Source organism: Anomaloglossus baeobatrachus, chromosome 10, assembly GCF_048569485.1.
Source record: "Anomaloglossus baeobatrachus isolate aAnoBae1 chromosome 10, aAnoBae1.hap1, whole genome shotgun sequence".
In the NCBI taxonomy this organism is placed as follows: Eukaryota; Metazoa; Chordata; class Amphibia; order Anura; family Aromobatidae; genus Anomaloglossus; species Anomaloglossus baeobatrachus.
In genome coordinates, this window is record NC_134362.1 from 37,637,610 (window position 1) to 37,662,741 (window position 25,132).

General features: G+C 46.1%; 1 protein-coding gene across 2 annotated transcripts in view; it reads right to left on the bottom strand.

Annotated features, from left to right (window-relative positions):
* The window catches only part of RASGRP2 (RAS guanyl releasing protein 2), a 195,631-nt gene extending 171,832 nt beyond the window's left edge, over positions 1-23,799 (bottom strand). Inside the window, exons 1-2 of one of the 2 annotated variants that reach the window (XM_075326074.1) lie at positions 23,603-23,799; positions 21,888-21,897 (exon numbers count right to left, since the gene is read on the bottom strand). In XM_075326074.1, coding sequence (XP_075182189.1) covers positions 21,888-21,897; positions 23,603-23,739 — 147 coding nt within the window. In that variant the 5' untranslated portion in view covers positions 23,740-23,799. The remainder of the gene's footprint in view (positions 1-21,887; positions 21,898-23,602) is intronic. The other variant, XM_075326073.1, reaches the window with a different exon arrangement.
* Positions 23,800-25,132: the final 1,333 nt, after the last annotated feature.

Here is a 25,132-nt window from a genome sequence, read left to right on the forward strand (position 1 = left end):
GGTAGTACCCCACACTAAGAGGAAGGAAGCAAAGGAAGGCCATGTCTCTCATAACGACAGAATAATTTAGTGAACTTTCTGGTTGGCTAAGTGAGCACTGGTGTCTCGTGTGGTACTGACTGTCTACGACAAGGACTGCCAGCAGGGTGACGGACACCGGCCTGAAGAAACCAGTAAGTGTTGTGCACCCCACCTGAAATACCATGAGTACCCAGAGTCTCCTTAGCAAAGTAATGCAGCGACCATGTGGCCTGGGGCCGGCACCTTCCTTCACCCGTATCAAAATTCAACTTTCATGTGGTTATAAATGAAGTCAGAAAATGCTCTGTTTGGGGAAAAAAAAATCCAAAAAGGCATCAAAACTGTAAAAAAACAAACCGCTTTTCCGTACAAACAAAAATGAGTTGTTTGTGATTTCCCCTTTGACCAGGACCAGCACCCTGTGGACCTCTTCCCACTGATTCCCAGCCATTTGACTTTAACATTTTTTTTCCCAAAAAGAAGATATAGAAAGGGTTACAAAAATGTAGCATTTTTGGCTAAAAACAAAAAGTTATGGGGTGATTTTTTTAAATCAGTTTTCATTGTGGCTACATTGCCAACATTTGTGCCATGAGTGTCGCATGTTGCTTGAAAAAATATGAGATATTACAATTCAAAAAATAGGTCTCTAGTTTTTATGTCACCCCATTGGAGTAAGTTTAAACTGTTTTCTTCGACATTAAAAAAAGTTGCAATTAGAGATGATCAAAAGGTTTTGCAGGACCTTGGTCCAGCAGCCATGGTGGTAACGTGTGACCAATGGAGCACAGCCTTGTGAACCTCCTCCTAACCACTGAAATCCATCAATGCTCTCCATCAATGGAAATCTTCAAGCGGAAACTGGATAAACATATAGCTGGGATGATTTCTCAAAGCCTGCAATCGCTGGGAGTTGGACCCGATGACCCTTGAGGTCCCTTCCAACTCTACCATTCTATGATTCTATGAAATACCCTGTGCCTTTTCTGATTAGTAAGTTGATGCACACAACACTTCTGGGGTGGTGCACAAGTAGGGTCCAAAACCATCTCAAATAGATGTAGAAACTTGGCACTCAAGATCAATGTGGTGGTTTTTATTGTGAAGAACTTGTAGGACCAGCAAAAGCACAGATGTTTTGGTCAAAAGACCTTCAGACCTTCATCAGTGTGCGTGCAGAGGGTCCTCAGAAAGTATAGTAGCGTGCCTAGAGGCATTGTTGGGTATGACACCACGTCATACCCAGCTACACCGCTCGCCATGCTACTATACTTTCTAAGGACCCTCTGCACGCACACTGATGAAGGTCTTTTGACCAAAACTTCTCTGCTTGTGCTGGTCCTACAAGTTTTTCACAAATAAACCACTATTCATATTGATCTTGAGGGCCAAGATTATTTTCTGATTAGTAGGCCCCACATCAATACTGGGACTACCAAACACATGAGGAGCCAGAGATGCCGGCAGGTAGGAAGGAAGAGGTCCACCAGGCGCTGGTCCTGGACAAAAGGGAAACCACAAACAATACATTTGTGTTTGTGCTCTTGCACCGTTTTGGATTTTTCGGGGACTGTTTTGGACCGGTGGTTTTCATACGCTTTGCCAAAGACTTTTCTATAAGAAAAAAAATACGCTTGACAAAAAAACACGATAAAATGGCACAAGAAACAGGAAAAAATTCTCATAGGAATGTACAAAATCCATGGAGTTTTTTTTGCGAGCTAAAAACAGAAGCTGCAAAAGAGTGTGAAGGAAGCCTTAATCTGATTGCTCGCAACATCCAAACACATGACAGCAAAACATTGCCATACTTGAATCATTTCCAGCATGCACCGGCGTAATGAAAATAATCACATTTCCAAAAAATCCATGTGGCTCTGCAAGCGCTGATCTACTCTGTATGTGTGAACGCCGAGTGTTTCAAATGCGAGTGTAATTTATATGATAATGCAAAAGCTGGAGATAACCCCCAACAGATTTCTGTAGGGTAAAATAATAAACCGTATTATATGTACCATTTCACTTCCCCGATCCCCGCCATGCCTTTTGTACGGGTATGTGCACACATGACTTTCCACTGAGAAAACTCCACAGAAAAAAAGCAGTGTCAAAATTGCTGCTGATCTGCTGCATAATTCAAAGGGAAAAATTCACGGTGTAATCGACGACAAAAATTGACATACTGAGGATATAAGCAGCGCCAGTCAATTTAGATCTGCAGCATTTGGATGAGATTTTAGACTATGTTCACACTGGGCTTTTTTGAGGAGGTCAAAAGCAACAGGTTTTCCAGTGGAAATGGCTTCAGGATATGCTCCTTCTTAGGGTATGTGCACATGGAGACTTTTTGCAAAGTTTATGAAGCAGAGGATGATTTGAAACGTTTCCGCTCAGTTTCTGCTCCTTTGTTATTTGGACACAATGCCTTTTGCATGCGGATTCTACCCAGAATGCACCTAAAAAAGCGTCCCGGAGCCACCTCAAAAAATGAATATCATAGGGCATGGCCTGGATATGGAGCTGACTGGTTGCACGCTTTGAGAGCTCTCTGCTTCCAGCCTTGTTTAATGCCTTTCACAAGAGTCTTCACTCCCATGCACCGGTCCAGATAAGGGGGAAAGCTAGCTTATGTTCCCAGGGATCCGGCGCCGTATCACTGAGCAAGCCGAAGGGAGATATTGCCCGGTATCTGGCCCCCACCTCCTCACCCTATGAGAGACCTGCTCCTTCCAATATGGTGGACGTGGAGGGATCTTGTGGTCGGCGAGCGGGCTTCTCCCCATGCAGTAGTATCGCCAAGCGCACTTAAAGCGTTGCCGACCACCAAGGTACTGGTGCTCGTCCTGTTGTCTCTCCGGCTGCAGGTAAGTCCTCGCTCTGGAGCTGGTCGAGCCTCGGTGGGTGAGTTGGCTCCTGCTTCCCTGCATACCTCTCAGCGTCACCCCCCTGCATGGAGCTCTGCCTCCCCTAACGGCCATCAGGAGTCTCCTTGGCTGCTATCAGCCATACCTGCCAGCGGGTGCCCTAGCCCTCCGGGGGGAACGGATCCTGGGGTCCTGACACAGGCCCCCTCCCATGCTCTGACCCAGGGACCTGAGGTGGCCTCTTGTTTGCCGCTGCACATGGACTTTATGATCAGTCCAAACCAGGGGGAGCCTTCCCTCTCACTGACTGCGGTGCCCGAGACCTTGAGACTCCAATCCCTGATTAACTCTATGCCTACCAAAAATGACATGGAGGGCTCTATCTCCAGGCTTGAGGCGGTTTCCAAAACGGAGATCAGGTCCCTCAGAGATGATCTTGGGATCCTTCATACGAAAGTCCAAACTCTGGAATCCTCTATTCATGATCTTCACCTTCAATTGAACCCTCATCAACAGCTTATTGACCAGCATTCTAGCCATATACAGGGTGGGCCATAAGAATGGATACACCCTGATAAAAAAAGAGTAAAGTTGAATTCAAAATGGCAGCTTTGCAGATGGCCGCCATGGGTGTCACCCGGCCTGAAATATTTTGCCCCTCCCATTTACTAATATGCCAAATGGTAAGGTGATATCAGCAACCACTTCCATTTTATCAGGGTGTATCCATACTTACAGTTAGGTCCAGAAATATTTGGACAGTGACACAATTTTCGCGAGTTGGGCTCTGCATGCCTCCACATTGGATTTGAAATGAAACCTCTACAACAGAATTCAAGTGCAGATTGTAACGTTTAATTTGAAGGTTTGAACAAAAATATCTGATAGAAATTGTAGGAATTGTACACATTTCTTTACAAACACTCCACATTTTAGGAGGTCAAAAGTAATTGGACAAATAAACCAAACCCAAACAAAATATTTTTATTTTCAATATTTTGTTGCGAATCCTTTGGAGGCAATCACTGCCTTAAGTCTGGAACCCATGGACATCACCAAACGCTGGGTTTCCTCCTTCTTAATGCTTTGCCAGGCCTTTACAGCCGCAGCCTTCAGGTCTTGCTTGTTTGTGGGTCTTTCCGTCTTAAGTCTGGATTTGAGCAAGTGAAATGCATGCTCAATTGGGTTAAGATCTGGTGATTGACTTGGCCATTGCAGAATGTTCCACTTTTTTGCACTCATGAACTCCTGGGTAGCTTTGGCTGTATGCTTGGGGTCATTGTCCATCTGTACTATGAAGCGCCGTCCGATCAACTTTGCGGCATTTGGCTGAATCTGGGCTGAAAGTATATCCCGGTACACTTCAGAATTCATTCAGCTACTCTTGTCTGCTGTTATGTCATCAATAAACACAAGTGACCCAGTGCCATTGAAAGCCATGCATGCCCATGCCATCACGTTGCCTCCACCATGTTTTACAGAGGATGTGGTGTGCCTTGGATCATGTGCCGTTCCCTTCTCCAAACTTTTTTCTTCCCATCATTCTGGTACAGGTTGATCTTTGTCTCATCTGTCCATAGAATACTTTTCCAGAACTGAGCTGGCTTCATGAGGTGTTTTTCAGCAAATTTAACTCTGGCCTGTCTATTTTTGGAATTGATGAATGGTTTGCATCTAGATGTGAACCCTTTGTATTTACTTTCATGGAGTCTTCTCTTTACTGTTGACTTAGAGACAGATACACCTACTTCACTGAGAGTGTTCTGGACTTCAGTTGATGTTGTGAATGGGTTCTTCTTCACCAAAGAAAGTATGCGGCGATCATCCACCACTGTTGTCATCCGTGGACGCCCAGGCCTTTTTGAGTTCCCAAGCTCACCAGTCAATTCCTTTTTTCTCAGAATGTACCCGACTGTTGATTTTGCTACTCCAAGCATGTCTGCTATCTCTCTGATGGATTTTTTCTTTTTTTTCAGCCCCAGGATGTTCTGCTTCACCTCAATTGAGAGTTCCTTAGACCGCATGTTGTCTGGTCACAGCAACAGCTTCCAAATGCAAAACCACACACCTGTAATCAACCCCAGACCTTTTAACTACTTCATTGATTACAGGTTAATGAGGGAGACGCCTTCAGAGTTAATTGCAGCCCTTAGAGTCCCTTGTCCAATTACTTTTGGTCCCTTGAAAAAGAGGAGGCTATGCATTACAGAGCTATGATTCCTAAACCCTTTCTCCGATTTGGATGTGAAAACTCTCATATTGCAGCTGGGAGTGTGCACTTTCAGCCCATATTATATATATAATTGTATTTCTGAACATGAACATGTTTTTGTAAACAGCTAAAATAACAAAACTTGTGTCACTGTCCAAATATTTCTGGCCCTGACTGTATGGTGCACCCTGTACAAAAAATGAACATTATGTACAACAATGTAAAAATGACATTTGTGACGGGAGTGTACAACAGAGCAAAGGATGGACGAGGCCGAGGGACGATCCAACAGGTTTATTCACAAGAACACTGGAACAGCACACGATAAGTCCACGTAAAACAGATTCGGGGCCCTTCCCGACAATCCTCGGACCGGATAACAAAGCAATCGTCCTTACAGTAGTCCAAAGAGTTCCACACAATCCCACGGGCCGCGGATCTCCAGTCTGTAACAGTCCACACACACAGACCCCAGGATCCAGCCTCAGCTATGGATCCTAGTCCTATTCCAGCTGAGCTCCAACTAACTGAACTAACATGTTCTTCTCTCCTGGGATCAGCCCCTTAGTTGGGCACACCTCCCCCTGGCCATTTGATGCATGAATGGACTTTAGACTGCTGGCTCTGCTCTGTTTACCAAGTTGTGGTTGGAGAAGTCCCATGCTGAGAAGAACAATATATATATGCAACCCCCACCAAATCAATGACAATAGCTACAGCTGAAGCCTGAGTGCAATATGATTGTAATACTACTGTATGTTCTGAGGATTTCGATTGCGTTAGGGCAATGACAACAGAGACGAGTTCTTGGTACAAGATGTTATATAATATGTCACCACGGTATATACACAACGGGAATAAACACAGTAAAACAACACACAAAACGGAGCGAAGGGGATTCCCGGGGCCACGCACCGGACTCCCCCAGGGAGACCACCAGAGCGAACCCCTGTACAGGGACTGTCCGGCAATCAACCCCGGAAGGCCTAAATGTGCGGCAGCCGGTACACAAGGGGCAAGTGGTATAGTCCAGGAGTGTCCGTACGGGATGATTGTCCAGAGTGGTTACGAACCGGGCAGAGTGCTGATCAAAGACGGCAGACGGAGTCCGGGCACAGCTTGAAGAACACCGGGTATGGTCCAGAGTCGGTCGGTAGAGTTTCAGGACAGGAGAATCCAAGGCAATCAGGAAGTAGAAACAGCAAAGCAGGAGCACACAGCAAGCAGTATACTCAGGCACTGGACTGGGCTGAGAGGCGGCCTTTTAAGCAGCTGAACAGGAAGTAGGGCAACAGAACCTTAAACTCCATGTTAACTGAGGGCAAGCTCATTCAAAAGAGAACTGGAAAACCTGGAAACCTGACATTACTCCCCCCCCCAGAGACGGCCTCAGGACGGATCAGGGCCCGGCTTGTCCGGGAACCGTCGATGAAACTGAGCGATCTTCCGGGGTGCCCGAATGTTACCCACCGGTTCCCAGGAATCGTCCTCGGGGGCGTACCCCTGCCAACGTACCAGATATTGAAGCCGACGACGATGGAGCCGGGAGTCAATAATGTCCTCAACCACGAACTGCTCCTCGCCGTCGACCATCACAGGCGGAGGAGGAGGCACAACACGACCACGAAACGTATTAGGGGAGACAGGTTTGAGGAGAGACACATGAAAGACCGGGTGTACCTTTAGATGGTGCGGCAACCGTAGCCGACAGGCCACAGGGCTCACGATCCCGGTGATCTTAAACGGACCGATGAATTTTTGTCCCAGCTTCTGCGAAGGAACACCCAATCTCAGGTTTTTGGTGGATAACCATACAGAGTCCCCTACCTTGTACATGGGTGCCGGTTTCCGGTGAGTGTCTGCCGACCTCTTGTAACGCTCCTGGGCCGTAGCCACAGTGTCCTTTAGAACCTCCAGATTCTGTCGAAGCTCTGTCAATCTGTCCTCCACCGCCGGCACCGAAACCGCAACCGGTGACCTAGGCCAAACATTCGGATGATAACCCAAGTTAGCAAAAAAGGGCGTTACCTTAGTGGAGCTGCTCTGAGTGTTGTTATAGGAGAACTCCGCCAACGGAAGCATCTTCAACCAATCGTCTTGGAGATGGCTGACATAACATCGAAGGTATTGTTCCAGGGTTTGATTCGTCCGTTCGGTTTGCCCATTTGTCTGAGGATGGTATGCAGAAGACAAACAGACATCAATCTGGAGTGCCGTACAAAAGCCCTTCCAGAACCTAGACGTGAACTGCACGCCCCGGTCAGAGATGATCTCGTCTGGTACCCCATGCAATCGGAATACGTTCTGGATAACCAAATCCACTGTCTCTGCGGCTGAGGGAAGACCGGTACACGGAATGAAGTGAGCAGCTTTAGTCAATCGATCCACCACCACTAAGATGGTATTGTGCCCGCCTGAGACTGGCAACTCCACAATAAAATCCATGGAGATAGACCCCCAAGGGCGAGATGGCACGGGTAACGGTTGGAGGAGTCCCGTAGGAGCCACACGAGGGACCTTGCACCGGGCACAAACCACGCATGAGTGGACATAGTCCTTTACATCCTTTAGACAGGTAGGCCACCAGAAAAAACGGCTCAGAAATTTCTGCGTCTTCTGTACCCCCCTATGACCAGCCAACACGGAGTCATGGACCAACTTGAGAACCCGAAGTCTTACGGCCTCCGGGACATAAATGCGTCGCTCTCTCAACCACACACCATTCCGAAGTACAAGAGTTACATCATTCGGGGGGGCAGCAAGAAATACGTCACCATCATAGGCCAGCTTGATGTCCTTCCACAAGTCCTGGTCCTGGATTACTCCAACGAAATTGGCATCCGATAACACGGTCTGAGACGGGGTTCCAGGCACGGAGTCCACGGCGTGGATTCGGGACAAGGCATCGGCTTTCCCATTACGTGAATCTGGACGGTATGTAACGACAAAATTGAACTGGTTAAGGAATAGGCTCCAGCGGGCTTGCCGTGGAGACAGGCACCTGGCAGACTTAAAAAATTCCAAGTTACGATGATCTGTGAGTACTATCACTTGCTGCGCGGCTCCCTGTAAGTGGTGTCTCCATTCCTTGAAAGCGGAAATAATCGCTAACAATTCCTTGTCCGCAATGTCATAGTTCCTTTCTGCAGGGGACAACCGGCGGGAAAAGAAAGCACACGGATGTAAGAGACTCTTGTCCCCAGTCCTTTGAGAAAGGATGGCCCCTAATGCGTAGTCGGAAGCGTCGACTTCCACGATAAAGGGAAGTGCGGGATTCGGATGTACCAATATAGGCGCTGAGGTAAAACAAACCTTGAGACGATGGAAGGCTTCCTGGGCCTGGGCGGACCACACAAACTTCTGTCCTTTCTTGGTTAACAGAGTGATGGGACGAACGATTTCTGAAAAATTACGGATAAAACGTCGGTAAAAGTTGGCAAAACCGACAAAGCGTTGTACCTCTTTGACGTTACCCGGTTCCGGCCAGTCCAGAATTGCTTGTATCTTGCCAGACTCCATGTTCAGTCCCTGAGGAGAGATGACATACCCTAAGAATTGTATCTGTGAGCAATGGAATTCGCATTTCTCCAGTTTAATGTACAGGTGATTTTCCCTCAGCCGGGTAAGTACGGTCTTGACGTGCTCCTGGTGTTCCTGTAAGGAATCAGAAAAGATTAGGATATCGTCCAGATAAATCACCATGAATTGGTCCATGATATCCCTAAAAATATCGTTAACTAGATGTTGGAAAGCCGCGGGAGCGTTACAAAGTCCAAAAGGCATCACTAGGTACTCAAAATGTCCATACCGACATCGGAACGCGGTCTTCCACTCGTCTCCGGGACGTATGCGAAGTAGATTATATGCCCCACGGAGATCCAATTTGGTGAATATTTTTGCCTGTTGGACCCTCTCCAATAGCTCAGGAATCAACGGTAACGGATACCGGTTCCGGATGGTTATTTTATTCAGTTCCCGGTAGTCAATACAGGGTCTCAGAGTCCCCTCTTTCTTTTTCACGAAAAAGATGGGTGCCCCTGCTGGTGAGGTAGACGGGCGAATAAATCCCTTGGCTAGGCTCTCATCAATGTATTCTTTTAGTGCTTCTAGCTCAGGTGCCGCCAACGGGTAGACATGGCCAAACGGAATCTCCGCCCCTGGAAGTAAGTCTATGGGGCAATCATACGGTCTATGCGGGGGAAGCCGATCGGCTTTTCTTTTGTCGCATATGTCAGCAAAGTCATCATAAACCGGGGGTAGAACAGGTACCTGTACAGTGCCCTCCGCATTCGGTGTTACTGGAACCGGAACAGTTGGACTAATGGTCGGACCACTCTGCGGTGGGAAGGTTATTTCCTTAGTTTCCCAATCGATGACCGGATTCGTAGACCGTAGCCACGGAATACCTAAAATAATCGGAAAATGAGGAGAAGAAATTATCATGAAAACAAGGGTCTCCTGCTGACCTGGCTTCATCACGCATTCTAGCGGTACTGTTTCCCGATCCACTGGTCCAGAGCTTAACGGAGATCCGTCTACCGTCTCCATGGTAACCGGTGAGGATCTTTGCTGAGTCCGGATACCGTGTTTCCTGGCAAAAGAGGAGTCCATGAAATTTCCCCCTGCCCCAGAATCTATCATTGCAGAGGTAGGTATTAGATGCCCCTCCCACCGGATCTGAATGGGGAGCGAGCAATGGGTATATTTCCCTTCTGAGTCCTTCGGTGAGGTTGACATTACAGTCAAGGGAAATACCGCATCCAAGTGCCCACTTGCCTCAGAGATATCGGACTCTGCGTCCGTGTTGTCACACTCTGCCATGGCTGCCAATACCTTATTTGGGCGATTCGGACGTTTCGGGCAGTCGATCAAGAAATGATCCGATTGACCGCAATAGAAACACAAACGCTCACGGAGCCGGTGTTCGCGACGTTCGTTGGTCTCTCGCTTTTGCAGAGAGTCCACTTGCATAGGAACGTCCTTGGCCTCCCGTGGTGTCCTGAGAGCGGGTTCTCTAGAAGGAAACGCAAAGTTGTTTACACGGTTTACAGCTGCCCATTTTTCCTGTCTACGCTCCGTCAAGCGGGTATCAATACGCACACAGTGCTGGAGAAACAGTTCAAAATCCCCTGGAAATTCGGAACGAGCTAACTCGTCCTTGATGGTACCGGACAAACCTTTTCTGAATACAGACAATAATGCATTGTTTCCCCAGTCGGTGTCTACCACTAACCTCTTGAACTCAGTGGCGTATTCAACGACAGAACGCTTTCCCTGACGTAAGGAAAGGAGAGCCGATTCAGCGGTAGCACGGCGATTCGGATCATCAAACATTTGCGCCATTGCGTTCAGAAAGTCATCCAGGTGATTTAAACGGATGTCCCGATTCTCTATCATAGGATTAGCCCAAGCCAGTGCTCGTGAGGTTAATAACATGATTATACATAACACTTTGGACCGGTCAGAACGGTAATAATCAGCATGTACATCAAAAAACAGTATACATTGGTTCACAAATCCACGAAACTGACTACGATCACCATTGAAACGGAATGGGGGTAACCTAGGCATACCGGCAGCTGATACGGACGTAGTGGGGACGGCTTCCTGAGCCTCCACTCTGACTTGCAAATCCTGAATAGCCGGACCCAGTACCTGGTGATCATGGCCCAGCTGTGCCTCCACATCTCTGAGTTTAGTTTGCACCGCCTCCATCTCCTGCTGCAAGGAGTTGATCATGGAAAAGAGCTGATCTACTCGTGTCTCAGTCATTGCCCCAGCGAAATCCTCTTATGGCCTGAGTATAATGTAATACTACTGTATGTTCTGAGGATTTCGATTGCGTTAGGGCAATGACAACAGAGACGAGTTCTTGGTACAAGATGTTATATAATATGTCACCACGGTATATACACAACGGGAATAAACACAGTAAAACAACACACAAAACGGAGCGAAGGGGATTCCCGGGGCCACGCACCGGACTCCCCCAGGGAGACCACCAGAGCGAACCCCTGTACAGGGACTGTCCGGCAATCAACCCCGGAAGGCCTAAATGTGCGGCAGCCGGTACACAAGGGGCAAGTGGTATAGTCCAGGAGTGTCCGTACGGGATGATTGTCCAGAGTGGTTACGAACCGGGCAGAGTGCTGATCAAAGACGGCAGACGGAGTCCGGGCACAGCTTGAAGAACACCGGGTATGGTCCAGAGTCGGTCGGTAGAGTTTCAGGAGAATCCAAGGCAATCAGGAAGTAGAAACAGCAAAGCAGGAGCACACAGCAAGCAGTATACTCAGGCACTGGACTGGGCTGAGAGGCGGCCTTTTAAGCAGCTGAACAGGAAGTAGGGCAACAGAACCTTAAACTCCATGTTAACTGAGGGCAAGCTCATTCAAAAGAGAACTGGAAAACCTGGAAACCTGACAATGATACAGGCTGGGAAAAGGTATAGTCACTTACATCCCGAGACATAGTATTACAGCAAATACAGTGAGAAGGTAAAATACATCACATGGCATCTTATACAAAAATATGGGATGGAGAAAACTACATACATCATGACAATTCCTTCCCCTCCCAACTTGTGTACGTACTAGGGACCTCTACAGGTCACTGGTTAAGTACACACAGGCAGAGCGTTACTTACATGTGGCTTCATGCAGCCACGAATTGGCATCGTAGCTCTCCCACATCATTGCCCAGGAGAACAGCTGCAGGCAGACCACCCATCACCCCAACCACACATCGCCTGACCCCAAAACCAAAGTTCAGATCCACAGTGGCTGTGGGAATAGTCCTCCATTGTCCACCAGCCAGTTCAATGACAATCCCAGGTCCTCTATGGATTGCCTCAGGCCGAACCACTCGGGGATCAGCCAGTGTGAGGAAAGCACCCGAGTCACAAAATCCAACAAGTCTCTGTCCATCCATCACAACCTCCTGCAAGTGCTTACCTCGATGAGCAGAAGTCGTCATAACTGCGGGTCGCACCCCGTAAACTCCTGGTGGTGCAACATGGGGGGCTGAGTCACTAGGCCAGTCCTCACTTAGCGGTGCCACATCTTCCTCCATGGCACTGGGCTGTAAATAATTAACAATCCGATTGGGTGCAGGATCAGTCCTCATTTGAACAGCTGGGCAGGAGACTTGCCGATGCCCTGGCTGTCCACATTGATAGCATCTGAGCTGGGTCTCCCTCCATCCAAGGCGTCCTCTTGGGTAAGGGGTAGGGGAACTTGGAGGCCGGCTCCCACCTGAAGGTGCTGTAGGGGTTTGAGGATGATTCCTCCATGGGCTGGCTGGGCATGAGGCCTGCAAATGCCCGGGATGCCTACAAACATAACACTTGCGCTCTGTTACTTCCTCTCCCCGGCGTATTCCAGAAAGTGCAGTAGAAGCAACTGGAGGCACATTAACACGGGTATCAACATGTGGTGGCTTAGAGGAACGGGGAACAATGGGGACAGAATAACTGGGGGCATCCGGTGTTGTGGAGCTGTTAGGCGTCTCTCCATCCTCCAACAGAACCCTCCACTGAGGCTTGATAGTGAGCACCTCATCAGCTAGAGCAGCAGCTTGTTCCACAGTTGACGGCTTTCTCTCACGCACCCATTCTCTGATTTCCGCAGGGCACCTGGCATAGAACTGCTCTTTCAGGATGACCTGGAGGAAGGTCTCCCAAGTTAAGGCTCCCTCTCCCTCCAGCCAGCGATGGCATACTTGTTTCAGTCTGTGGGCAAACATCTTGAAAGACACTTCTCCATCACAGGCTAATGTACGGAACTTAGTCCTATAACTATCTGGGGTCACGGCATAATGTTCCAGAATGGTCTGTTTTATCTCCCCATACTCACAATTCCACTGAGGGTCCATAGCTCTATAGGCGTCAGCAGCTCCACCCTCCAAGAGGCCCACCAGGTGTCTGACTCGCTCTCTTTCTGGGACTTCCATTAATCGGCACTGATGCTCAAAGTCCTGAAAGAAGCCCTCAATGTCACCTGCAGCTTCATTAAATGGCTTAAAGTCCTTGCGGGACACTCTGGAGAATTCCCTCATAGTGGGTGCTGTGGTTACAGTTTGTCTGGAGCCTCTAGTTGCTTCCACAGCAAATCTCCTCTCCAGCAATGCTGCCCTCTCTTGAGCTCTGCGTATAGCCTCCCTCTTATCTTCTATGGTGGCCTCATCTCCAAGCAGTGCCATCTCCTCCTTATACCACACAACCCATTGACTTTTTTGGGTATTTACCTCCAGCTCCCGTCTTTCTTCCGTTTGCTGTGAGGATCCTTCCTCCACGTCATTTTGCGAGCAGACTCCTTCTAGCGCCTCAATCAGCTGCTCCTTGGAGAGTCCTTTGAAATGAACTCCTACTTCACGGGCCTTTGATTGCAGGCTCCCCAAAGTCCAGGTCTTGTACTCTGCAGTGCTGGTTCCTGATGTTGAGCCATTGTCCTCCATTCCTTCTGCTCTGATCCCACCGCTGCCACCAGTTTGTGATGGGAGTGTACAACAGAGCAAAGGATGGACGAGGCCGAGGGACGATCCAACAGGTTTATTCACAAGAACACTGGAACAGCACACGATAAGTCCACGTAAAACAGATTCGGGGCCCTTCCCGACAATCCTCGGACCGGATAACAAAGCAATCGTCCTTACAGTAGTCCAAAGAGTTCCACACAATCCCACGGGCCGCGGATCTCCAGTCTGTAACAGTGCACACACACAGACCCCAGGATCCAGCCTCAGCTATGGATCCTAGTCCTATTCCAGCTGAGCTCCAACTAACTGAACTAACATGTTCTTCTCTCCTGGGATCAGCCCCTTAGTTGGGCACACCTCCCCCTGGCCATTTGATGCATGAATGGACTTTAGACTGCTGGCTCTGCTCTGTTTACCAAGTTGTGGTTGGAGAAGTCCCATGCTGAGAAGAACAATATATATATGCAACCCCCACCAAATCAATGACAATAGCTACAGCTGAAGCCTGAGTGCAATATGATACAGGCTGGGAAAAGGTATAGTCACTTACATCCCAAGACATAGTATTACAGCAAATACAGTGAGAAGGTAAAATACATCACATGGCATCTTATACAAAAATATGGGATGGAGAAAACTACATACATCATGACAGACTGTTGATTTTGCTACTCCAAGCATGTCTGCTATCTCTCTGATGGATTTTTTCTTTTTTTCAGCCCCAGGATGTTCTGCTTCACCTCAATTGAGAGTTCCTTAGACCGCATGTTGTCTGGTCACAGCAACAGCTTCCAAATGCAAAACCACACACCTGTAATCAACCCCAGACCTTTTAACTACTTCATTGATTACAGGTTAACGAGGGAGACGCCTTCAGAGTTAATTGCAGCCCTTAGGCGGGGTTTGCACACTACGACATCGCAGGCCGATGCTGCGATGCCGAGTGTGATAGTCCCCGCCCCCGTCGCAGCAGCGATATGTGGTGATAGCTGGCGTAGCGAAAATTATCGCTACGCCAGCTTCACACACACACTCACCTGCCGTGCGACGTACCTGTGGCCGGCGACCCGCCTCCTTGTTAAGGGGGCGGGTCGTGCGGCGTCATTGTGACGTCACACGGCAGGCGGCCAATCGGAGCGGAGGGGCGGAGATGAGCAGGATGTAAACATCCTGCCCACCTCCTTCCTTCCGCATATCCTACGGAAGCCGCAGTGAGGCCGGTAGGAGACGTTCCTCGCTCCTGCGACTTCACACACAGCGATGTGTGCTGCCGCAGGAGCGAGGAACAACATCGGACCATTGCGTCGGCGTAATTATGAATTACGCCGACGCTATACCGATGATACGATTACGACGCTTTTGCGCTCGTTAATCGTATCATCCAGCCTTTACACACTGCGATGTCGCATGCGATGCCGGAAGTGCGTCATTTTCAATTTGACCCCACCGACATCGCACCTGCGATGTCGCAGTGTGCAAAGTGCCCCTTAGAGTCCCTTGTCCAATTACTTTTGGTCCCTTGAAAAAGAGGAGGCTATGCATTACAGAGCTATGATTCCTAAACCCTTTCTCCGATTTGGATGTGAAAACTCTCATATTGCAGCTGGGAGTGTGCACTTTCAGCCCATATTATATATATAATTGTATTTCTGAACATGAACATGTTTTTGTAAACAGCTAAAATAACAAAACTTGTGTCACTGTCCAAATATTTCTGGCCCTGACTGTATGGCGCACCCTGTACAAAAAATGAACATTATGTACAACAATGTAAAAATGACATTCTACCTCATTTTTTGGCTATTTAGCTTTGTAGTCACATTTGTAACTACCCTCATCACGGTGAGCATGACAGAACTTTAGAGGGGATTTTGAGATTTGCACAATTATTCATATTGTGACAAAATATTCAGAGATTTTTTTTTATTTTAAAAGTATTAAAAAAAATTAACATGTTATTTATGGTAAATTTGTCCAATTACTTTTGAGAACCTGAAATGAGGAGGAATAGTAGAAAAATGGTTGCAATTCCTAAAAGTTTCAAAAGATATTTTGGTTCAACTTTTTTAATTAAACCGGAAAGTCTCCACTTAGTTGTTTAATTTTAAATAAAAAAATGGTGGCCTGCAGAGCTGAAATCATGAAGATTTGGTCACTGTCTAAATATTTCTCCACCTAACTGTACTTTCACCTGATCGTATGAGATGACAGTGAAGAGATGGAAAATAAATCATGGGAACTGGCACAGTAGCTGGCATGTTTGCAAATCTGTAAATCCCTGTGACGACCCGAAAAGGACAAGAATTTATCCCAGAAAGTTAATATTTTGTATTGGTATCAGATTCATCTTTTAATTCCAGACTACACAAAAATATTACTAAAGTTCAAGTCAAGCTTAATTCTATGGAGTTTATTAACCATTGGCTCATTATATGACACTGACAGAGAAGTGCCCCCGAGCAAGAAATGTATCTGTCCCCAACATCACACACATAAAATATATATGTTAACATAAACACTTTGCGGATGCAGTTATTCAGATGACCAGAATATATATATATATATATATTATATATATATATATTCTATTCATCGTCTTTACAGGCACATTGTACTGGCCTAAAAAAAACATCATTTTTGCATAGTTTGCATAAAAAAAGTTATGACTGTACTGGCTATATACATTTTATATATATATACATATATATATATATATATATATATATATATATATATATATACACACACACACAGTATATAGCCTGAGCAGACCTAACTTTTTGTATGCAAACTACGCAAAAAAGATGATTTTTTTTTTTTAGGCCAGAACAATGTGCCTGTAAAGACGAAGAATACTATTTAGTTAGAGAAAATTCGTATGCCTAACAATGTAGTTTGTGGCTTACTATTAAGGTTTCTGCCATTTATACCAGAGGTCCTAAATTTGAGTACCGGGAAAGGCCAGCTCCAATAAATAATTAACTAAATATATTTAAAATCATCTAATGAGAACAGGGCATACAGGTCTATACAAGAGAAAATAAAACATACAAGCAGTGTCCTGTCTACAGGACATTACTGCATGGAATACAAAGTATAATGTTAAACCAGCATAAGTATCAGTGAAGATTAGCTACCTCACTGGGGCCCACTATTGTCACGGTGAATGGGGAGAGCACAAGGGATAGGGCTCCTAGACAGGACCTCAGGCTAGGGGTCCCTAGTCATCCCTTATCTCAGAGTTACTTTTGAAGGTGAGGATATCTGAGCCGCCACCATAGCCCTGTCCTGACCAGCCCTGATCTTATAATCCCCTCACCCAACCACAGGGGAGGGCTGGGACAGGAGTGTGATAACACCAACAGAGATAGACAAACAGTCCTGTTCTTTGCATAGCTGGGGGTTCCCCTTGCTTGGAACCCCTGTATTCAGTAAGTATACTATGGTTAGGGGCTAACTAACCATTTTGGGATTAATCTTTTGCTCTTAACATTAATCAAGGCGTTCTTTTTTTGTTGGGGGGGAGTTGATTTATTTTTATTTTAAATAATTTAAAACTAATAAATAAATAAAAGTATTACAAATAAAATATCCCTCAAATGACACAATTCAGAGCGCCCACAGCCACCAAAAGGGGGAGCTCAGAGCATAGAGTTATAGATCTCCCTTTGTGAATGGTGTAAACCCAGCAGCGGGTAAAGCGTAATATTATTTTACTATGAGGGTAAGCAGTGAGAGCAGCTGCATGGGCCAAAGCATTTACACCATTGTATTGCTACCTATGCCAAATTTTAAAAAAGGCGGCTCTGGAAAAAAAATACATATAAAAAAATCAATACAGAATTCTCAATAAAACTGGAGGGTAATAAATGCACAAAGTTTGTGAACTATTGTATAGATGCAGATCCTACTGCTTAAGTATTGTGTCCTCTGTGAATGGAGAGGTGGCCCAATGCATATCCATCTAGCTCTCAGCCTCCACTGTTACAGAAGTCTCCAAAATAGTTGAGCAGAGATAGGAATACCCCTTTAATTCTGATACCAAGCAAACGTATAAAAAAAGTCATCAAATTTTTGTCTAGAAAAAAATAGACAATTTTTCATCTGAATCCGAGGTGAGGATTTAATGCTAGATTAGGGAATATCCTGATTGGGATACACCTTGTCATGTAGGGACCATCCTGATTGGGGTACACCTTGTCATGTAGGGACCATCCTGATTGGGGTACACCTTGTCATGTAGGGACCATCATGATTGGGGTACACCTTGCCATGTAGGGACCATCCTGATTCTAGTACACCTTGTTATGTAGCCTACATGACAAGGTGTACTAGAATCAGGATGGTCCCTACATGACAATGTGTACCCCAATCAGGATGGTCCCTACATGATGTAGGGACCATCCTGATTGAGGTACATCTTGTCATGTAGGGACCATTCTGATTGAGGTACATCTTTTCATGTAGGGACCATTCTGTTTGAGGTGCACCTTGTCATGTAGGGACTATCCTGATTGGGGTACACCTTGTCATGTCGGGACCATCCTGATTGGGATACACCTTGGCATGTAGGGACCATCCTGATTGGGGTACACCTTGTCATGTAGGGACCATCCTGATTGAGGTACACCTTGTCATGTAGGGACCATCCTGATTCTAGTACACCTTGTCATGTAGGGACCATCCTGATTGGGGTACACCTTGTCATGTAGGGACCATCCTGATTGAGGTATACCTTGTCATGTAGGGACCATCCTGATTGGGTTACACCTTGTAATGTAGGGACCATCCTGATTGAGGTACACCTTGTCATGTAGGGACCATCCTGATTCAGGTACACCTTGTCATGTATGGACCATCCTGATTGAGGTATACCTTGTCATGTAGGGACCATCCTAATTAGGGTACACCTTGTCATGTAGGGACCATCCTGATTGGGGTACACCTTGTCATGTAGGGACCATCCTGATTGAGGTACACCTTGTCATGTAGGGACCATCCTGATTCTAGTACACCTTGTCATGTAGGGACCATCCTGATTGAGGTACACCTTGTCATGTAGGGACCATCCTGATTCTAGTACACCTTGTCATGTAGGGACCATCCTGATTGGGGTACACCTTGTCATGTAGGGACCATCCTGATTGAGGTACACCTTGTCATGTAGGGACCATCCTGATTGGGGTACACCTTGTCATGTAGGGACCATCCTGATCCTAGTACACCTTGTCATGTAGGGACCATCCTGATTGGGGTACACCTTGTCATGTAGGGACCATCCTGATTGGGGTACACCTTGTCATGTAGGGACCATCCTGATTGAGGTACACCTTGTCATGTAGGGACCATCCTGATTGAGGTACACCTTGTCATGTAGGGACCATCCTGATTCGGGTACACCTTGTCATGTATGGACCATCCTGATTGAGGTACACCTTGTCATGTAGGGACCATCCTAATTCGGGTACACCTTGTCATGTAGGGACCATCCTGATTGGGGTACACCTCATCATTGTGGGTTGGCTTTACACTTTTTTATCAACAATAGTGTGTAATAAGTACCTTATGTAATTTGTATGTACTATTACTTTTTAGGCTGGTTTCACACTACGTTTATTTAACATCCGTCCTTAACGTTATTTTAGCGGAAAAGCGGATCCAGTGCAAATGCGTTTTCATTTCAATGCATTTGCAATGGACTCGCGTTAACATCCGTTCACCTGCGTTTGCGTGCGTTATAGTGAGGATCCAGCGACTTGCAGTTTTTTAACATGTTTCAAAAACGCTACTTGTAGCGTTTTTGAGCTGCGTCCAAATACTGCAAGTCACCGGATCCTGACTAAACAGCACGCTAACGCAGGTGAACGCTGGCGTGCTGATAGACAGGATCCTGCTTTTGTACTGAGCATGCCCAGAAAGTACTGAGCATGCCCAGAACCAGTCTCGCGTGATCTGTCTCTCTCTCCTCCTCCCTCCCTCACCCTCTCTATCTCTGTCTTTCCCCCTTCCTCCCCTTCCTCTCTCTCCCACCTGAGAGCTGCGGACACTCGTAACCAAGGTAAATATCGGGTAACCACTTCTCTTAGTTACCCGATGTTTACGTTGGTTACGCATGCAGGCAGCCCTGCTCCTAGCAGCTGCAGACACTCGTAACCAAGATAAATATCGGGTATCCAAGGCCTATGTTTACCTTGGTTACCAGCGTCTGCAGCTGTCAGAAGCCGGCTCCCAGTCTAGTTCCCCTCACTCCCGATCACATGACTCCAATGCCCGCCCCTAAACATCCAGTGCAGGATCCTGCAAAATAACACATGCGTTTGCATACGTTATTTGCTGTAAAAGCAGGATCCGTATTTCAGCTAAAATAACGTTAAGGACGGATGTTAAATAAACGTAGTGTGAAACCAGCCTTACTTGTTTTTTATAGTAGTGTTTAAGCTTATTTAGTTTCTATCTTAGGTTTTGTCTGTTAAATGACCACAGTGTGAACATGCCTCTATGCCATGCATTTATACCAACTAAGGATCTGTGCACATGGTGAAGTTTTTGGTGCAGTTTGATGCCCAAATCAGCATGCCTATCCTTATCCCAGTAAAGTCTATGAGAAATCAGAAATGCTGTGCACACGTTGCTTCTTTCATCCGTGCAGTTTTTGATGCAGAAAAAAAGCAGCATGTCAATTGTTGGCCCGTTTTTTCCTGTGTTTTTTAGCCCTTCCAAACTGAATTAACTAAAAAAAAAAAACACCAAAAACTCATGCGTTTTTTGGTGCATTTTTGGCCACGAGGTGCGTTTTTGGTGTAGAAAATTTCTACATCGTGCACACATACCCTAAGTGCATTTTTATTGTGGTTTTTTTGCATTTCTGAGTGCTGTTTTGTCCCAAAACTGCAAGCAAATCCTGATGGCAGAAAAGTCTATGAGAATCCTAAAGTGTAGTGCGCATGCTGAATATTTTCTCTTTGCAGATTTGGCGCAGTATGTCAATTCTTTCAGCATTTTTGCAGCGTTTATTAACCAATGGAATTCAATTGAAAAACGAATTAAAAAATGCATTTAAGGCACTGTGCGCAGGCTTTTGCTGCAGATTTGCCGCGGAATTGCTGCAGAAACACATTAACATTGCTGCAGTCATTCCCAAGCAAATCCTATAAGTTGTAAAAAATGCTGTGCGCACCCTGTGCTTTTTTTATACCCGCAGATTTTCTGCTGCAGAATTAATGAGCACGTCACTTCTTTTCCGCAGGTACCTGCGTTTTTTGCCATAGATAATGGTAACAGCCGTGGGGACCAACTTCCGGAAAATCTGCGGTAAATCCGCGGCAAATCGCAGCAAAAACGCGCGTGCGGTTTTACGGCAGTTTTTACCACGGGTGCTGGATTCTTTCAGAGGGTCCAGTTTTTTCTCAAGAAAAAGGCATTCTAGTGCGCACATGGCCTAAAAAAAAGAGGCAAAAATGCTGCGAAACATTGCAAAACGTGCGGTTTTTGGCTGCAATTTTTCTGCCGAGAAATGAACAAATGGTGCAGGAATTTATGCAACCTAAGGCTATGTGCCCACGGGAGCTCGTACCAGCGGATATATCTGCAGGTACGGCCGCGGGTTTACCGCAGCTCCCCGCCGGCATCCGCAGCTATTTTTAGCTGCGGGATTCCAGCGGAATAGCTGTGGTAAACCTGCGGACTTTCATGCGATTTACCTGCGGACGTCCCGGCCTCTATGGCTATGTGCCCACGGGAGCTTGCTTCTGCGGATTTTGCCGTGGAAAACCTGCGGATTTTTCTAGATTTTCCAGATAAATCCGCAGGTTTCAGCATGTACAGACACTCCCCATGTTATCCAATGGGACATGGGGAGTGTCTGTGTCCATGCTGCGGAAAGTGCGGCTGCGGAATATGCTGCGGATGTCCCGCAGCTGCACGTAACTGCATGTCAATTATTCCTGTGGAATTACCTGCGGAAATACCGGCCCTCTACTATGGAGATAGAGGCCGGGACGTCCGCAGGTAAATCGCATGAAAGTCTGCAGGTATACCGCAGCTATATCGCTGGAATCCTGCAGCTAAAAATAGCTGCGGATGCCGGCGGACAGCTGCGCTAAACCTGCGGCCATACCTGCAGATATATCCGCAGGTACGAGCTCCCATGGGCACATAGCCTATCTCCATAGTGGAGGGCCAGGATTTCCGCAGGTAATTCCACAGGAATAATTCACATGCAGTTATGTGCGGCTGCGGGACATCCGCAGGATATTCCGCAGCGTGGACAAAGACACTCCCCATGTCCCATAGGATAACATGGGGAGTGTCTGTACATGCTGAAACCTGCGGATTTATCTGCAAAATCCAGAAAAATCCGCAGGTTTTCCGCGGCAAAATCCTCAGAAGCAAGCTCCCGTGGGCACATAGCCAAATACTCAACGTGGGCACATGCCTATACTCCAGGAAGAGAATAGTATATGCTGCAATTTATTGTATCTGTGTAAAAAAAAAATCACTCATCTGCACAGCAAAATTGTATAACAATGGTCAGAGCGCTGCCCAGGTGATGGCTTTATTTTTCCACGGACAGCGCTCGGACAAAAATACGATCATGTGAATGTAGCCTAAAATACAATATATTGTCTTGTACTACACAAGAATCTAATGACGTGTGACACATTATACATATGGATACATTGTCTACAACCCTCCGGGGTAAACATAGAGCAGCACATTCAAGATCACAATGTCAGAAGTTGTCGTGCGGTTTCCTTTCCGCCATTCTTGTACAATGCATTGAACCTCTTTCTAGTGGAAGTGATGCTATTTCCAGCCAGAACAGCTATTTTTTTATTTATTTATATTTTATTTTTTACCAGTAAGGCTCAGCTCCCATTTATAAACTACATTTCGGTAGACAAATACATCTGAATTTAAGAAAAAATAAACGTATGGCATCGTATCCATAGACTAACACCCACCCATGAAATCATAGCAAATAGTAAACTTCCTAAAAATGATAACTACCTAACATCGGTGTTCATTTTTTTTGCAAAGTGTGAACATTGCAACACTATAAGGCCATGTGCCCACGGGACAATGTACCCGCAGATATTGCTGCGGAAAACCCGTGGATTTTCTAGATAAATCCGCAGGTTCTAGCAAAGACAGACACTCCCCATGTTACCCTATGGGATGCTGCGGTATGTGCGGCTGCAGAAAATGCTGCGGATTTCCCGCAGCCACACGTAAGTGCATGTTAATTATTCCTGCGGATATATCTGCGGAATTCCGGCTCCTCCACTATGGAGATACAGTGCGGGAATTCCCCCGGAAATTCTGCAAGAAATCGGCACTGTTTCCGCAGGTTTACCGCAACAACTCCGCAGATATACCGCAGCAATGGATAGCTGCGGATTCCGGGGAGCAGCTACGGTAAACCTGCGGAAATATCCGCAGGTATATCGTCCCGTGGGCACATAGCCTAAGGCCTCATTCACACGCCAGTATTTTTGCATCAGTGTTTAATTGCCCGAAGTGGAACTTACAGCCAAAAACTATCATTGAAAGATTTCAGAAAATACTCCGGCACTGACAAAAAAAAAATAAAAAAATAAAGCAAAGGTGATTGTTTATTGTGAACAGTCCCCAAAACACTATAACTGCACTATAACTGATAGATTGACACCTGTTCTGAGTTTTGGAGACGATCCTGGTACAAATACTGATCAAAAACACTGTCAGATGTAGCAGAGCCAATTCTGTTATAAGGTTCAAAGTGTTAGCTGTGGTTTTATACAGCGAGATATACAAATAATGCACCCCCAGAGGGTTAAATTACAAGGCAAGTCTGTGTAGAACACAATGTATCAGTATTAGTGTAACTGTAGCAGGCAGTGAGCTGTTTACAAATACTCAGATACAAGTTCTAAACATTGTAGATCACCATGGAATGTGGTAGTAATGGGATGCAGGCACAGCAAAGGGGGGCCCCCAGTGACTACAACCCCCAGCATCCCCCCTGACAGCAGAGCAGCATTGTACCTACCTCAGCCCAGGGCTTGTGATGGGACTCAGCCCCTCTGTGTCACTTTTCAGAGCCCAGCCTCCCCCTCCTGTGGTAGAATGAGAGTTACACTTCCTCCCTGTGCATCTGGCCAGGAAACAGCAACAGATAATGAACATATTGCGTTTAACCCCAACACAACAACATCCTTTTCTGGTATGTGAGGAGTGAGCCCAGTGCCACCCAGCTGACACAGCAAGCCAGCGTGCCCAGCCCTGTGCCAGTCATACTGATCCCCACACCCCCCACAATTCAATAATCAGCTCCTCTGTCCCAAAATGAGCCCTATTACATCCCTTACCCAGCTTTCCCTGAATCCCAACTGCCCAATTCCTTGCGATACATTTAAAAATTCAAATTCCTGACAGTTGGGTGACAGAAGAGTCGTTACCTTTTGTCGTATTTTCAAAACATTGACGATACAAACAGATCGTTGCGAAGTTTAACATTCCATGAGAAACAGATTGTTTTGGTTTTTCTTTTCTCAGGTGTCATCATAGCTGCATCCTTTATTTTTTTCACATCCTTTTTTTTTTTTTACTGATGAGTTGTATTTGTTCCTAAGCTAATAAGGTCCCTTTTTTTTTTTTAATTCAAATTTATTACAAAGTAACAGATCTGTGAGAAACCAAATGTTTTTGTTTTTCTTCTCGGGTGTCATCCTTTTTTTTCACAACCTTTTTTTTTTTTTTTACCAAAGAGGTGTATTTGTTCCCAACCTAATAATAATTTTATTCATTTATATAGCGCTATTAATTCCACAGCGCTTTACATACATTGGCAATACTATCCCCATTGGGGCTCACAATCTAGAGTCCCTATCTGTATGTGTTTGGAGTGTGGGAGGAAATCGGAGAACCCGGAGGAAAGCCACACAAACACGGGGAGAACATACAAACTCCTTGCAGATGGTGTCCTTGGTGGGATTTGAACCCAGGACCCCAGCGCTGCAGTGCTAACCACTGAGCCACCGTGCCGCCCATATATAAGGTCCCTTTTTTTTCTTTATTCAAATTTATTACTAAGCAACAGATCAGTGAGAAACGGATGCAAAACAGAAGCAATTCGGAAGTCTCCCCTAGTTTGCATCCAAGATTCACAAATACCCATAGAATTGAATGGACGATTCTGATCTGCGAAAACGTCTCAGGTGTTATCCTTTTTTTCACATCCTTTTTTTTTTTTTTTTTACCAAAGATGTGTATTTGTTCCCAAATTTATTACTAAGCAACAGATCAGTGAGAAACGGATGCAAAACAGAAGCAATTTGGAAGTCTCCCCTAGTTTGCATCCAAGATTGACGAACACCCATAGAATTGAATGGACAATTCTGATCTGCGAAAACGGATCGGAATAGGTGGCTGCTGTGAGTCTTATGGATCTCGCACACAGATCTGTGTTTTCCATATATGTGTGTATAGATATATGGATTCCTAAAAAAAAATGTAAAAACAGACAAGTCTGCTGTGAGTCTCATGGATCTCACACACAGATTTGGGTTTTGCATATACT